At 46.2% G+C, this 17,052-nt stretch overlaps 1 protein-coding gene across 1 annotated transcript in view; it reads right to left on the reverse strand.

Moving 5' to 3' along the window:
* Nucleotides 1-1,969, reverse strand: part of LOC121282818 (uncharacterized protein DDB_G0290685-like) — a 98,272-nt gene extending 96,303 nt beyond the window's left edge. The window contains exon 1 of the mRNA XM_041196633.1: nt 1,960-1,969. Within this exon, the coding sequence (XP_041052567.1) occupies nt 1,960-1,969 (10 nt within the window). The remainder of the gene's footprint in view (nt 1-1,959) is intronic.
* Nucleotides 1,970-17,052: the final 15,083 nt, after the last annotated feature.

Raw genomic sequence — 17,052 nt, forward strand, 5'->3', positions numbered from 1 at the left:
GCTGGACGGGCCTTAATTGGCCCACCTTTCAACCTCGATTGCAGGCAGCTGTCAGCTTCCCGCCCGCCCCCGACCGCCCCCGCCAAGCCTACCTGACAAGGACAAAATTCTGCCCGTGGTTAAGTGTTCTTTGATTGTCCTTCAGGCATAGATTTTTAAACATTGCGGCCAATTTGGGTTAGCTGATTTCATGGATGCAGTCAGACGTAGAAGATGATGCATTTATTATGAGATCTCAGTTCGCTGGTAGGTTTCTAGTAGTGTTGGATTCTAACCAGGTGATACACTTGTTTCAAATGAGAGAGCAGCTTTCAGCCTGTTTCCTCAAGGGGTTTCAGGTGGCTCTCTCTGTGGCAGCCATTGTTTCAATATGCAGCACTTTGCATTTTAATGTCTCTTCCTTAGACAATGATGAATTTCAATGGGTCTGAATTATAGGGAACATCTCTCCCTTCACACTTCACTGAGGGTGGCCTGTTTGTTTTTCACCTTTATCTTGGAAGGTGGCGTTGCATTTTTAAGTAGTTTCTTCTGTATCATTTCAAATTGCAAACCTTTCAGTCAGCTGAAAGTTTGAAAATCATATTTTCAAAATTAAAGGGGCACAGCCTCGTGACAGACTGAGGCACATTATTAGGGGGAGCTTTACTGCACATCCAACTTTGCTAAACCTGGTATTTTTATGGCCTTATGACTAAGGAGTGCCAGTGCTAACAATGGCTAGGCCTAACTACTGTCATTTGATGAGCACAAAGTTCATTTTAAAAAGTTTAAGAAGATGCAAACTTGATAGCACCAATTCCGTAGAAGAGTCACTGGAAAAGTTAGTTCTGTTTCTCTCCCCACAGATGTTGCCAGCTTTTCCAGCACTTCCTGTTTTTATTTCAGATTTCCAGCTTCCACAATATGTTGCTTTTATTAGAGGCTTAAATAAGCTTTAAGCATGGCTGGTGCAAAAGTATTAGGAGCCCTAGGCAGCCCTCTAGCTTTGCGACCCCACCCTCCCACCCCACAATTCACTTTCGAAATTGAATATTGTGCATTACTATGAATAAAAATTCTGCATTTATAATTACAGATTTATTTTAGATGTTAAAGGAAATTATTATGGTCTGGATTTTTCCTATGGTGGGCAGGCTGGGATACAGCAGGCGGGGGCGGGCGCAGATCCAATCGCTGCCCGCGATCGGCTGCACACCACCATTTTATGTGGGCTGACCAATTAAGGCCCACCCAGCAGAATGTACTGCCAGTAGCGCTCAGTGCTACCTGTGCAGGCCGGGGGAGGAGGTAGAGTTGGGGCACAGAGCTGCCTCAGGGAGATAAAGCTGATAATAAACTTTTTAATAAATAAAGTAAAAAATTATTTAAATATGTCTCCTCATGTGACAGTGTCACATGAGTTGGGACACGTTTGTAAAGGTTGGAAAATTTATTTATTTATTTTATAAAAGCTTCAGAAAACTTCATCCCACCCGTGGATGAAGTTTCCTGAAAAGCGTGAAGGCCGCTTGGCCGTTTCACCAGCTTTTGAAACCAATAGACCGTTTACAGGTCAGCGGGGGCGCAGCTGACTCCACTGCACCCCCGCCGACCTGAAAATGGAAATGATGTGGGGTGATGTTGGGAGTTCCACCCAACGTCATCCCGCACCATTTTACGCATTGGCGAGCGGGCCCCGCCCCTGCTCACCGACCGGAAGGTTGCTTCCTATGTTACATTTCATCACAGAAATCTTACCACGCCAGTGGATGAAGTTTGATGAAAAATGCAAAGGCCGTCTGACTGATTCGCCCGTCCACCAACCGCAAGGTTGGACGGGCTACATAAAATGATAGACAATTGCGCCATTAATGGGCTTAATTGCCCTCTTAATTGTCGCTGGGCGCATTTCTAACTTTTTCACGTGACCGCTGACCTAAATATTGTGCGAGCGCAGGATGAAGTCGGAATGCTCACCCGACGTCATCTCGTGCAATTTCACACCTGATGGTGTCAGGCGCACGTCCACCCAATCAGCGTAAAATTCAGCCCAAAGTGTTTGTCAAACTCAGGTTGATTTTCATACATACAGACCAATTTTTTGGTCTCATCAGGAGATGTAATGCAAAGAACGTTGAGAGTTAACCTTACTTATCTTTACCTTATGAGTTAAACTGAAAAGTTTTTTAACTGGTAAAATAATTGATGATTTCACTTCTTCCTGTGAGGATGGGCTACTAATAGCCAAGATCTGCAAGGAATTAGAATATATGGCTGCAGTTCTATAATTCTATAATTCTATCCCACACATTGAAACCCCAGCACGAGGGTCTCTACTGACTGCATGAAATTAGAAAATTGGTTCTTATGTGTTAAACACTAAGCGAGTGTTTCTCTTTTAGCAGCTGGATGCCTATTATTATACATAGAGTTTAACAACAGGATTCCCATTATACTCAGCAGAAATAGGTACTGGGATTATCCAGCAACAAACGGGCAACATACCTTGAAAAAACTCAGCAGATCTGGCAGCATCGGCGTAGAAGAAAAGAGTTGACCTTTCAAGTCCTCATGACCCTTTAACAGAACGAGGTGAATCCAAGGAGAGTGGTGAAATATAAGCTGATTTAAGGTGCGGTGGGGGGGTGGGGGGGTGGGTGGTGGTTAGGTGGGGGGAGAGAAGTGGAGGGGGGGTGTTGTTGTAGGGACAAGCAAGCAGTGATAGGAGCAGATAATCAAAAGATGTCACTGACAAAAGAACACAGAGGTGTTGAAGTTGGTGATATTATCTAAACAAATGTGCTAATTAAGAATGGATGGTAGGGCACTCAAGGTATAACTCTAGTGAGGGTGGGGGGGCATAAAAGATTTAAAAATAATGGAAATAGGTGGGAAAAGAAAAATCTATATAAATTATTGTAAAAAACAAAAGGAAGGGGGAAGAAACAGAAAGGGGGTGGGAATGGAGGAGGGAGCTTAAGACCTAAAGTTGTTGAATTCAATATTCAGTCCGGAAGGCCGTAAAGTGCCTAGTCGGAAGATGAGGTGATATTCCGCCAGTTTGCGTTGGGCTTCACTGGAACAATGCAGCAAGCCAAGGACAGACATATGAGCAAGAGAGCAGGGTGGAGTGTTAAAGTGGCAAGTGACAGGGAGGTTTGGGTCATTCTTGTGGACAGACCACAGGTGTTCTGCAAAGCGGTCGCCCAGTTTACGTTTGGTCTCTCCAATGTAGAGGAGACCGCATTGGGAGCAACAACTGCAGTAGACTAAGTTAGGGAAAATGCAAGTGAAATGCTGCTTCACTTGACAGGATTGTTTGGGCCCTTGGACGGTGAGGAGAGAGGAAGTGAAGGGGCAGGTGTTGCATCTTTTGCATGGGCATGGGGTGGTGCCATAGGTAGGGGTTGAGGAGTAGGGGGTGATGGAGGAGTGGACCAGGGTGGACGGAGGGAACGATCCCTAAGTAATGCCACCGGGTGTGTGAAGGGAAGATGTGTTTGGTGGTGGCATCATGCTGGAGTTGGCGGAAATGGCAGAGAACGATCCTTTGAATGCAGAGGCTGGTGGGGTGATAAGTGAGGACAAGGGGGACCCTATCATGTTTGTGGGAGGGAGGAGAAGGCTTGAGGCCGGATGCGCGGGAGATGGGCCGGACACGGTTGAGGGCCCTGTCAACGACCGTGGGGGGAAAACCTTGGTTAAGGAAGCAGTTCATGTCAGAGGAACTGTTTTTGAAGGTAGCATCATCAGAACAGATGCGACGGAGGTGAAGGAACTCAGAGAATGGGATGGAGTCCTTACAGGAAGTGGGGTGTGAGGAGCTGTAGTTGAGGTAGCTGTGGGAGTCGGTAGGCTCGTAATGGCTATTGGGGGACAGTCTATCACCAGAGATTGAGACAGAGAGGTCAAGGACGCGAAGGGAAGTGTCAGAGATGGACCACATGAAAATGATGGAGGGGTAGAGATTGGAAGCAAAATTAATAAATTTTTCCAAGTCCCGACAAGAGCATGAAGCAGCACCGAAGTAATCATCGATGTACCGGAGAAAGAGTTGTGGAAGGGGGCCGGAGTAGGACTGGAACAAGGAATGTTCCACATACCCCATAAAGAGACAGGCATAGCTGGGACCCATGCAGGTACCCATAGCCACACTTTTTATTTGGAGGAAGTGAGAGGAGTTGAAGGAGAAATTGTTCAGTGTGAGAACAGGTTCAGCCAGACGGAGGAGAGTAGTGGTGGATGGGGATTGTTCAGGCCTCTGTTCGAGGAAGAAGTTAAGGGCCCTCAGACTATCCCGGTGGGGGATGGAGATGTAGAGGGATTGGATGTCCATGGTGAAGAGGAAGCGGTTGGGGCCAGGGAACTGGAACTTGTTGATGTGACATAAGGTGTCAGAGGAATCACGGATGTAGGTGGGAAGGGACTGGACAAGAGAAGAGAAAAGGGAGTCAAGATAACAAGAAATGAGTTCCGTGGGGCAGAAGCAAGCTGACATGATCGGTCTAGCGGGACAGTTCGGTTTGTGGATTTTGGGTAGGAGGTAGAAGCGGGCCGTCCGAGGTTGGGCGACTATCAGGTTGGAAGCTGTGAGAGGAAGATCCCCAGAGGAGATGAGGTCAGTGACAGTCCTGGAAACAATGGCTTGATGTTCAGTGGTGGGGTCATGGTCCAGGGAGAGGTAGGAGGAAGTGTCTCCAAGTTGACGCTCAGCCTCCGCGAGGTAGAGGTCAGTGCACCAGACAACAACAGCACCACACTTGTCAGCGGGTTTGATGACAATGTCAGGGTTGGACCTGAGAGAACGGAGTGCAGTAAGTTCAGACAGAAAGAGATTAGAATGGGTGAGAGGAGCAGAGAAATTGAGATGACTAATGTCGCGCCGACAGTTCTCAATGAAAAGATCAAGAGAAGGTAAGACTCCAGAGAGAGGGGTCCAGGTGGAGGGAGAATATTGGAGGTGGGTAAAAGGATCCGTTGAACGGGGAGAGGACTCCTGCCCAGGAAGTGAGCACAGAGACGAAGACAGCGGAAGAAGAGTTCAGCATCGTGCCGAGCCCGAAATTCATTGAGATGAGGGCGTAAGGGTATGAAACTAAGTCCTATGCTAAGCACTGAATGTTCAGCGTCGGAGAGGAGAAGGTCGGGGGTATAGTGAATACACGGCCGGGGCTGGGATTGGAAGATGGGGTGGGGACGGAGGGACAGGCAGGGGTGGAGGGTCCTAGATGGGAGTTGGTGTCGATGAGTTGTTGGAGCTTGCGTTCCTTAGCACCTGAGAGAAAGAGAAAAATTTTCTTGTTGAGGCGTCGGATGAGACAAAGAATAAAATGAAACTGGGGGCACGCGCAGCTTTGAAAAAGGCTACGGCGGTGCTGCTGGAGGGAGAGGTCGAGTGTGTTCATATGGCGGCGCATGGCACTGAGTGTGGATCTCAGAATGTGACGGGAACAGCAGTCCCAGAAACGTTTTATGTCCCGGAGATACCTGTAATGCTGGGTGGCTCCGAAACATGAGGGGTAGAATTTCAGTTGAAATCCACATGGGGTAAGTCAGAGATGGAGACAGTCACTGAGAAAGGAGATATGGCTGTGAAAGCAGGTTTTAGTAAACACCTTGCCAAACACCAGGAGAGAAATGGAAAGCAATGTCGGTGAACAAGGCAAAAGAGAGATACGGAAGTCTTGTCGCAGAGACGAGCAGAACTTCTTCAAGGTAGGCATTTCTTGAAGAGGAGTGGCAGTCAATTAAACACAGAGATAAAAACAAAAAACTGCGGATGCTGGAAATCCAAAACAAAAACAGAATTACCTGGAAAAACTCAGCAGGTCTGGCAGCATCGGTGGAGAAGAAAAGAGTTGACGTTTTGAGTCCTCATGACCCTTCAACAGAACTAGGTGAATCCAAGGAGAGGGGTGAAATATAAGCTGGTTTAATGTGGGGTGGGGGGCGGGGGGGTGTTGGGTGGGGGAGAGAAGTGTAGGGGGTTGGGGTGTGGTTGTAGGGACAAGCAAGCAGTGATAGGAGCAGATAATCAAAAGATGTCACTGACAAAAGAACAAAAGAACACAGAGGTGTTGAAGTTGGTGATATTATCTAAACGAATGTGCTAATTAAGAATGGATGGTAGGGCAATCAAGGTATAACTCTAGTGGGGGTGGGGGGGCATAAAAGATTTAAAAATAATGGAAATAGGTGGGAAAAGAAAAATCTATATAAATTATTGTAAAAAACAAAAGGAAGGGGGAAGAAACAGAAAGGGTGCGGGGTGAGGAGGGAGCACAAGACCTGTCCCGGTAGACCGATCGTGTCAGCTTGCTCCTGCCCCACGGAACTCATTTCTCATTATCTTGACTCCCTTCTCTCTCCCCTTGTCCAGTCCCTTCCCACCTACATCTGTGATTCCTCTGACACCTTACGTCACATCAACAAGTTCCAGTTCCCTGGCCCCAACCGCTCCCTCTTCACCATGGACATCCAATCCCTCAACATCTCCATCCCCCACCGGGATGGTCTGAGGGCCCTTAGCTTCTTCCTCGAACAGATGCCCAAACAATCCCCATCCACCACTACTCTCCTCCGTCTGGCTGAACTTGTTCTCACACTGAACAATTTCTCTTTCAACTCCTCTCACTTCCTCCAAATAAAAAGTGTGGCTATGGGTAACCGCATGGGCCCCAGCTATGCCTGTCTCTTTATGGGGTATGTGGAACATTCCTTGTTCCAGTCCTACTCCGGCCCCCTTCCACAACTCTTTCTCCGGTACATCGATGATTACTTCGGTGCTGCTTCATGCTCTCGTTGGGACATGGAAAAATTTATTAATTTTGCTTCCAATCTCCACCCCTCCATCATTTTCATGTGGTCCATCTCTGACACTTCCCTTCCCTTCCTTGACCTCTCTGTCTCAATCTCTGGTGATAGACTGTCCACCAATAGCCATTACAAGCCAACCGACTCCCACAGCTACCTCGACTACAGCTCCTCACACCCCACTTCCTGTAAGGACTCCATCCCATTCTCTGAGTTCCTTCACCTCCGTCGCATCTGTTCTGATGATGCTACCTTCAAAAATAATTCCTCTGACATGAACTCCTTCTTCCTTAACCGAGGTTTTCCATCCACGGTCGTTGACAGGACCCTCAACTGTGTCCGGCCCATCTCCCACGCATCCTCCCTCACGCTTTCTCCTCCCTCCCAGAAACATGTTAGGGTCCTCCTTGTCCTCACTTATCACCCCACCAGCCTCCACATTCAAAGGACCATCCTCTGCCATTTCTGCCAACTCCAGCATGATGCCACCACCAAACACATCTTCCCTTCACCCCCCTGGCGGCATTACATAGGGATCGTTCCCTCCGTCCAACCTGGTCCACTCCTCCATCACCCCCTACTCCTCAACCCCCACCTATGGACCTCTCCATGCCCACGCAAAAGATGCAACACCTGCCCCTTCACTTCCTCTCTCTTCACCGTCCAAGGGTCCAAACACTCCTTTCAAGTAAAACAGCATTTCACTTGCATTTTCCCCAACTTAGTCTACTGCATTCGTTGCTCCCAATGCGGTCTCCTCTACATTGGAGAGACCAAACGTAAACTGGGCGACCGCTTTGCAGAACACCTGTAGGCTGTCCACAAGAATGACCCAAACCTCCCTGTCACTTGCCACTTTAACACTCCACCATGCTCTCTTGCCCATATGTCTGTCCTTGGCTTGCTGCATTGTTCTAGTGAAGCCCAATGCAAACTGGAGGAACAGCACCTCATCTTCCGACTAGGCACTTTACAGCCTTCCGGACTGAATATTGAATTCAACAACTTTAGGTCTTGAGCTCCTTCCTGCATCCCACCCCCTTTCTGTTTCTTCCCCCTTCCTTTTGTTTTTTACAATAACTTATATAGATTTTTCTTTTCCCACCTATTTCCATTATTTTTAAATCTTTTATGCCCCCCAACCCCCACTAGAGCTATGCCTAGAGTGCCCTACTATCCATTCTTAATTAGCACATTTGTTTAGATAATATCACCAACTTCAACACCTCTGTGTTCTTTTGTTCTTTTGTCAGTGACATCTTTTGATTATCTGCTCCTATCACTGCTTGCTTGTCCCTACAACCACCCCCCACCCCCCTCCACTTCTCTCCCCCAACCCAACACCCCACCTCCTCCCCCCCGCCCCCCTCCCTCCACACCTTAAACCAGCTTATATTTGACCCCTCTCCTTGGATTCACCTAGTTCTGTTGAATGGTCATGAGGACTTGAAACGTCAACTCTTTTCTTCTCCGCCGATGCTGCCAGACCTGCTGAGTTTTTCCAGGTAATTCTGTTTTTGTTTTGGATTTCCAGCATCCGCAGTTTTTTGTTTTTATCTCTGGGGAACCTACCTAGTTGAACTGTGCATGTGGACAGTTAACATGGTTGTTTCAATCAGCCATGAGCTGGACCAGAATTCGAGTGTTATGTGAAGTGCTTCACTATTAGTACAAAAACCCACTTGTCAGTCTTATTAACATGAAATAATGAAAAGTCACAAACACTTGAGTTTGAGGGCTCACCCTCTCAGGATGGGAAATGAGAGGCTGATTCAGAACTTAAAGGCCTGGAATCCTCTTTATAGCTGGATAACATGCACACTACCGACTGTGTTTCCATTTTTTGAAAATAACTCAAAACACAGCCTATATTTCTCCCCTATCTGCATTTTTGGTCACAGCTTACAAAGCCTCAGCAATATACATTACAATAAAATCAGTACATATTCAGACATATTCGTTATGAAGTATTGAAAAGAAATTGTTTTATTGCATATTTTCAGAATGGATTGTTCTAAGATAATTTATTTTCTTTCAAATGCTGCTGATACTGTTTGCAATTTTCTAATATTTTCTACTCAAGGCAATGGTCAGCTTCCATTGGGTAGCCTGAGCTCACTTGTGTTGTTCCGATACGGAAAGCGACAATAGCCAATCGAATTATCAATTATTTATTATCAAAGCATGTAGGAATTCCACATCCTTTCTTACAATTACAATTCAATTTTTCACGACAAAATAAGCTTTTTTGGATAGAACTACACACAATATCAACCTGTAATATTGAAATATTCAGTCACATGTTGAATTTTTATTCGAATATTTTGCGTGGTTGCTTTTGTATTGATTAAACATATCACCTAACTAAACTGATGACTAGTAAAAGATAGGAGGCATATTTATAACCTTGCATGTATCTTGATTCATTGCAGCATGTGTACTTCTAAATATGTAACCTTTAATATCTTTATAGGATCATTTTTTTGTATTACTCAAACAAGTATACAGTAATTAACCTGAACAAGGGTGTTTGACACTATATAACCTAAAAACTGTCAAGCTTTACAAAGCTGTTAGGTAAATGAAGCATCCTGACGTAAATACAATTATCAAAATGTGAAATTGCTACTAGCATTGGAGCAGTTACTGCAGCCACACTAACGAGTTACTCAACTGCCACAAGATAAGAAACTGTCTTGGCAGACAGTTAGAGTCCTTAAGAACTTTATGGTCCCCAACAATTTTATTAGCCCAGGATCAAGCAGATATGAGATAATAGACCGAAATCAAACCAGGAATGTGAGATAGTGAGCCCAAAGTTGCTGGCTCAAGTCTCAAAAAATGCATAATGAAATTAGATGGGAAAAGAGTCCCTTCCCATTTTCCTAGGCCAATGATTATCATCTTGAGAAATGCTCAACAATGCCCTCCACTCTAAAGATGGAGATAAGGCTGGCTTGACTCTCTTTCTTTGTCTGGAAGATGCTTGATGACTCATTGATCATCCCACACTTTGCAAAGGCCTCAGCAGAAAAGAGGATCAGGAGTTGAAAAGGAGAAACTCTGGGCAGGGTACAGCCAAGGGCCAACAAACAGAGGAAACTCCAGGAAGGCTTAGCCCAACAGAGGAAGATAGAGAGGTGGATGAAAGTTTCCTTTAAGATTCCTACCAAATGAGCACAAATTCTATCCATCAAGGCACAGGTGATATAATTCTTACTTTATACAGCCTGAAGGCATTTGATAGAGTACCTTATCAAATGTTATTGTGGAGAATAAAAGCTCATGGTATAGGAGGTAACATATTGGCATGGATAGAAGATTAGCTGGCTAACAGGAAGCAAGGAGTAGGCATAAATGGGTCTTTTTCAGGTTGGCAAGACGTAATGAGTGGTGTACCACAGGGATCAGTGCTGGGACCTCAACTGTTTGCAATTTATATGAATGAATTGGATGAAGAGATTGAAGGGATGGTTGCCAAATTGGCTGCTAACACAAAGATAGGTAAGAAAGTAAGTTGTGAAGAGGACATAAGGAGGGTACAAAAAGATATAGATAGGTTATGTGAGTGGACAAAGATCTGGCAGATGGAATATAATGTGAGAAAATGTGAAATTGTCCATTTTGGCAGGAATAATAAAGAGGCATATTATCTAAATGGTGAGAGATTGCAGAACTCTGAGGTGCAGAGGGATCTGGGTGTCCTAGTGCATGAATCACAAAAGGCAATGCAGCAAGTAATTAGGAAAGCTAATAGAATGTTATCATTTACTGCAAGGAGAATTGAATACAAAAGTAGAGAGGTTATGCTTCAGTTGTACAGGGCACTTGTGAGACCACATTTGGAGTACTATGTACAGTACTGGTCACCTTATTTAAGGAAGGACATAAATGCATTGGGAGGAGTTCAGAGAAGGTTTACCAGACTAATATCTGGAATGGGCGGGTTGTCTTACAAGGAAAGGTTGGACAGACTAGGCTTGTATCTACTGAAGTTTAGAAGAGTAAGAGGCAACATGATTGAAACATATAAGATCCTGAGGGGTCTTGACAGGGTGGATGTGGAGAGGATATTTCCTCCTGTGGAATAATCTAGAACTAGGGGGTCACTGTTTAAAAATAAGGGGTCAACCATTTAAAATAGAGGATAATATAGGTAAGTGTGAAGTTATCCAGTTTGGTAGGATAAACAGAATGGCAGAGTACTATTTAAGTGGTGATAGATTGAGAAATGTTGTTGTACAAAGGGACCTGAGTGTCACTGAAAGCAAGCATGCAGGTGCAGCAAGCAGTTAAGAAGGCTAATGTACCATTTGCCTTCACTGTGAGAGGACTTGGGTACAGGTATAAGGATGTCTTACTTCAGCTAGACAGGGCATTGGTGAGAGCACACCTGGAGTATTGTGTACAGTTTTGGTCTCCTTACCTAAGAAAGGGTATATTTGCCATCGAGGGAGTGCAGCGAAGGTTCACCAGACTGATTCCTGGGATGGCAGAATTGTCATAGAAGGAAAGATTGAGTTGACTAGGCCTGTGTTCACTGGAGTTTAGAAGAATGAGAGGAGATCTCATTGAAACATATAAAATTCTGACAGGGCTGGACAGACTGGATGCATGGATGATGTTTCCTCTGGCTGGGGGGGTCTAGAACAAGGGATCACAATCTCAGGATATGGGGTAGGCCATTTAGGGCTGAGATGAGGAAAATCTTCTTCACTCAGAGGGTGGTGAAACTATGGAATTCTCTACCACAGAGGGCTATAGAGGCCAAGTTACTGAATATACTTAAGAAGGAAATAGATAAATTTCTAGACTCTAAAGGCATCAAGCGGTATGGGGAGAGAGCAGGAGTATGGCATTGAGATAGAGGATCAGCCGTGATCAGATTGAATGGTGGAGCAGGCTCGAAGGGCCAAATGACCTAGTCCTGCTACTATTCTTCTGTTTCTATCTAACACCTCCAGCAATGCAGCACTCCCTCAGCACTGCAATGATTTTTGTGCTCAAGCACTGGAGTAGGTCTTGAACCTAGTGATCCAGAGACAAGCAGGCAAACCACTGAGCCTCAGCTGACACATAACTCCTGACAAATGAAAATCAATAAATCATGACACCTTTCATGTCTCTAGAATGTCTCAGTGTTCCACAGCCAATGAATTATGTTTTGTTAAAAACATAAAAACTGCGGATGCTGGAAATCCAAAACAAAAACAGAATTACCTGGAAAAACTCAGCAGATCTGGCAGCATCGGCGGAGAAGAAAAGAGTTGACGTTTCGAGTCCTCATGACCCTTCGACAGAACTTGAGTTCGAGTCCAAGAAAGAGTTGAAATATAAGCTGGTTTAAGGTGTGTGTGTGGGGGGCGGAGAGATAGAGAGAGAGAGAGGTGGGGGGGTGGTGTGGTTGTAGGGACAAACAAGCAGTGATAGAAGCAGATCATCAAAAGATGTCAACGACAATAGTACAATAGAACACATAGGTGTTAAAGTTAAAGTTGGTGATATTATCTAAACGAATGTGCTAATTAAGAATGGATGGTAGGGCACTCAAGGTATAGCTCTAGTGGGGGGTTTTTTTATATAATGGAAATAGGTGGGAAAAGAAAAATCTTTATAATTTATTGGAAAAAAAAGGAAGGGGGAAACAGAAAGGGGGTGGGGATGGGGGAGGGAGCTCACGACCTAAAGTTGTTGAATTCAATATTCAGTCCGGAAGGCTGTAAAGTCCCTAGTCGGAAGATGAGGTGTTGTTCCTCCAGTTCACGTTGGGCTTCACTGGAACAATGCAGCAAGCCAAGGACAGACATGTGGGCAAGAGAGCAGGGTGGAGTGTTAAAATGGCAAGCGACAGGGAGGTTTGGGTCATTCTTGCGGACAGACCGCAGGTGTTCTGCAAAGCGGTCGTCCAGTTTACATTTGGTCTCTCCAATGTAGAGGAGACAATGTAGAGGAGACATATCCCTCTACACCTCCATCCCCCACCAGGATGGTCTAAGGGCCCTTAGCTTCTTCCTCGAACAGAGGCCCGAACAATCCCCATCCACCACTACTCTCCTCCGTCTGGCTGAACTTGTTCTCACGCTGAACAATTTCTCCTTCAACTCCTCTCACTTCCTCCAAATAAAAGGTGTGGCTATGGGTACCCGCATGGGCCCCAGCTATGCCTGTCTCTTTATGGGGTATGTGGAACATTCCTTGTTCCAGTCCTACTCCGGCCCCCTTCCACAACTCTTTCTCCGGTACATCGATGATTACTTCGGTGCCGCTTCATGCTCTCGTCGGGACTTGGAAAAATTTATTAATTTTGCTTCCAATCTCCACCCCTCCATCATTTTCACGTGGTCCATCTCTGACATTTCCCTTCCCTTCCTTGACCTCTCTGTCTCAATCTCTGGTGATAGACTGTCCACCAATATCCATTACAAACCCACCGACTCCCACAGCTATCTCGACTACAGCTCCTCACACCCCGCTTCCTGTAAGGACTCCATCCCATTCTCTCAGTTCCTTCGCCTCCGTCGCATCTGTTCCGATGATGCTACATTCAAAAACAGTTCCTCTGACATGTCCTCCTTCTTCCTTAACCGAGGTTTTCCACCCACGGTCGTTGACAGGGCCCTCAACCGTGTCCGGCCCATCTCCCGCGCATCCGCCCTCACGCCTTCTCCTCCCTCCCACAAACATGATAGGGTCCCCCTTGTCCTCACTTATCACCCCACCAGCCTCCGCATTCAAAGGATCATTCTCCGCCATTTCCGCCAACTCCAGCATGATGCCACGACCAAACACATTTTCCCTTCACCCCCCTTATTGGCATTCCGTAGGGATCGCTCCCTCCGGGACACCCTGGTCCACTCCTCCATCACCCCCTACTCCTCAACCCCCTCCTATGGCACCACCCCATACCCACACAAAAGATGCAACACCTGCCCCTTCACTTCCTCTCTCCTCACCGTCCAATGACCCAAACACTCCTTTCAAGTGAAGCAGCATTTCACTTGCATTTCCCCCAACTTAGTCTATTGCATTTGTTGCTCCCAATGTGGTCTCCTCTATATTGGAGAGACCAAACGTAAACTGGGCGACCGCTTTGCAGAACACCTGCGGTCTGTCCGCAAGAATGACCCAAACCTCCCTGTCGCTTGCCATTTTAACACTCCACCCTGCTCTCTTGCCCACATGTCTGTCCTTGGCTTGCTGCATTGTTCCAGTGAAGCCCAACGTAAACTGGAGGAACAACACCTCATCTTCCGACTAGGGACTTTACAGCCTTCCGGACTGAATATTGAATTCAACAACTTTAGGTCGTGAGCTCCCTCCCCCATCCCCACCCCCTTTCTGTTTCCCCCTTCCTTTTTTTTCCAATAAATTATAAAGATTTTTCTTTTCCCACCTATTTCCATTATATAAAAAAACCCCCCACTAGAGCTATACCTTGAGTGCCCTACCATCCATTCTTAATTAGCACATTCGTTTAGATAATATCACCAACTTTAACTTTAACACCTATGTGTTCTATTGTACTATTGTCGTTGACATCTTTTGATGATCTGCTTCTATCACTGCTTGTTTGTCCCTACAACCACACCACCCTCCCCCCGACACCTCTTTCTCTCTCTATCTCTCCGCCCCCCACACACACACCTTAAACCAGCTTATATTTCAACTCTTTCTTGGACTCGAACTCAAGTTCTGTCGAAGGGTCATGAGGACTCGAAACATCAACTCAATTATTTTTTGTAATGTAGTTACTGTTATTATGCAGCAAAAGCAGTACACAAAGCAGGCTCCCACAGACAACAATGTAGCAAAAGTTCAGTCAGTCTGTCTAGGTTGTTGAAAGTGATTGTTAACCAGGGTACCAGGAGAATTCCCTCCTCTTGTTCAAATAGTGCCGTGGGATATTTTAAATCCAGCTGAACAGGCAGGCCATTAATTTAATGGCCAGGGTTTTACTTATGGCGGGTGGGTGGGCTGGGCACAAGCGGGTGCGGAGCTGACCGCCACCTGCGATCAGCTTCGCGCCACCTTTTTACGTGGGCGGGCCAATTAATGCCCACCCAGCCTGAATCGCAGCTCCTGAGATCAGCGGGAAGGGGTGGGCAGCGGCAGGAGTCCAATGGCGACCTGGCGGCCTATTCATAAATGACACAGGCAGCCTTCTAAAAGCTGCCACCAATGTCACACAGGAGGATAAAAACAAAAAACTGCAGATGCTGGAAATCCAAAACAAAAACAGAATTACCTGGAAAAACTCAGCAGGTTTGGCAGGATCGGCGGAGAAGAGCAAAGTTGATGTTTCGAGTCCTCACAATCCTTCAACACAACTAAGTAGAAATAGGAAAGGGGTGAAATATAAGCTGTTTTAAGGGGAGGTGGGGGGAAGGGTTGTTGAGACAAGCAAGCAGTGATAGGAGGAGATAACCAAAAGATGTCACTGACAAAAGAACAAAGAGGTGTTGAAGGTGGTGATATTATCTAAAAGAATGTGCTATTTAAGAATGGATAGCAAGACAAGCAAGATAGCTTTAGTGGGGGTGGGGTGAAATAAACCATGGGTGGAATACATTTAAAAATAATGGAAATAGGTGGGAAAAGAAAAATCTATATAAATTATTGGAAAAAAATAAAAGGAAGGGGGAAGAAACGGAAAGGGGGTGGGGATGGAGGAGGGAGTTCAAGATCTAAAGTTGTTGAATTCAATATTCAGTCCGGAAGACTGTAAAGTGCCTAGTCGGAAGATGAGGTGCTGTTCCTCCAGTTTGTGTTGAGCTTCACTGGAACAATGCAGCAAGCCAAGGACAGACATGTGGGCAATAGAGCAGGGTGGAGTGTTAAAATGGCAAGCGACAGGGAGGTCTGGGTCATTTTTGCAGACAGACCGAAGGTGTTCTGCAAAGCGGTCGCCCAGTTTACGTTTGGTCTCTCCAATGTAGAGGAAACCACATTGGGAGCAACGAATGCAGTAGACTAAGTTGGGGGAAATGCAAGTGAATTGCAACTTCACTTGAAAGGAGTGTTTGGGCCCTTGGACGGTGAGGAGAGAGGAAGTGAAGGGGCATATTTTGCGTTTGCATGGGGAGGTGCCATAGGTGGGGGTTGAGGAGTAGGGGTTGATGGAGGAGTGGACCAGGGAGAGGGAGGAGGAAGTGTCTGCGAGTTGACGCTCAGCCTCTGCAAGGTAGAGGTCAGTGCGCCAGACAACAACAGCATCATCCTTGTCAGCGGGTTTGATGACAATGTTAGGGTTGGACCTGAGAGAACAGAGTGCAGTAAGTTCAGAGAGAGACAGGTTAGAATGGGTGACAGGAGCAGAGAAATTGAGACGACTAATGTCACGCCGACAGTTCTCAATGAAAAGATCAAGAGAAGGTAAGAATCCCAAGGGAGGGGTCCAGGTGGAGGAAGAATATTGGATGTGAGTAAAAGGATCCGTTGAACTTTGGGGGGAGTACTCCTGCCCAAAGAAGTGAGCACAGAAACGAAGGCAGCGGAAGAAAAGTTCAGCATCATGCCGAGCCCGAAATTCATTGAGATGAGGGCGTAAGGGTATAAACTAAGTCCTTTGCTGAGCACTGAATGTTCAGCGTCGGAGAGGGGAAGGTCAGGGGGTATAGTGAATACACGGCTGGGGTTGGGACTGGAAGAAAGGGTGGGGACGGAGGGACAGGCAGGGATGGAGGATCCTAGATGGGTGTTGGTGTCGATGAGTTGTTGGAGCTTGCGTTCCTTAGCACTTAAGAAAAAGAAAAAAAGTTTCTTGCTGAGGCATCGGATGAGACAAAGAATAAAATGAAACTAGGGGCACGCGCAGCTTTGAAAAAGGGTACGGCGGTGCTGTTGGAGGGAGAGGTCGAGTGTGTTCATATGGCGGCGCATGGCACTGAGTGTGGATCTCAGAATACGATGGGAACAGCAGTCCAAGAAACATTTTATGTCTCAGAGATACCTGTAATCCTGGGTGGGTTCACCAATATCCACCAAGACTGTCCACCAATATCCATTACAAGCCTACGATAGCTACCTCGACTACAGCTCCTCCCACCCCGCTTCCTGTAAGGACTCCATCCCATTCTCTCAGTTCCTTCGCCTCCATCGCATCTGATCTGATGATGCTACCTTCAAAAACAGTTCCTCTGACATGTCCTCCTTCATCCTTAACCGAGGTTTTCCACCCATGGTAGTTGACAGGGCCCTCAACCATGTCTGGCCGATCTCCCGGGCCTTCTCCTCCCTCCCACAAACATGATAGGGTCC

Source organism: Carcharodon carcharias, chromosome 10, assembly GCF_017639515.1.
Source record: "Carcharodon carcharias isolate sCarCar2 chromosome 10, sCarCar2.pri, whole genome shotgun sequence".
Classification (NCBI taxonomy): domain Eukaryota; kingdom Metazoa; phylum Chordata; class Chondrichthyes; order Lamniformes; family Lamnidae; genus Carcharodon; species Carcharodon carcharias.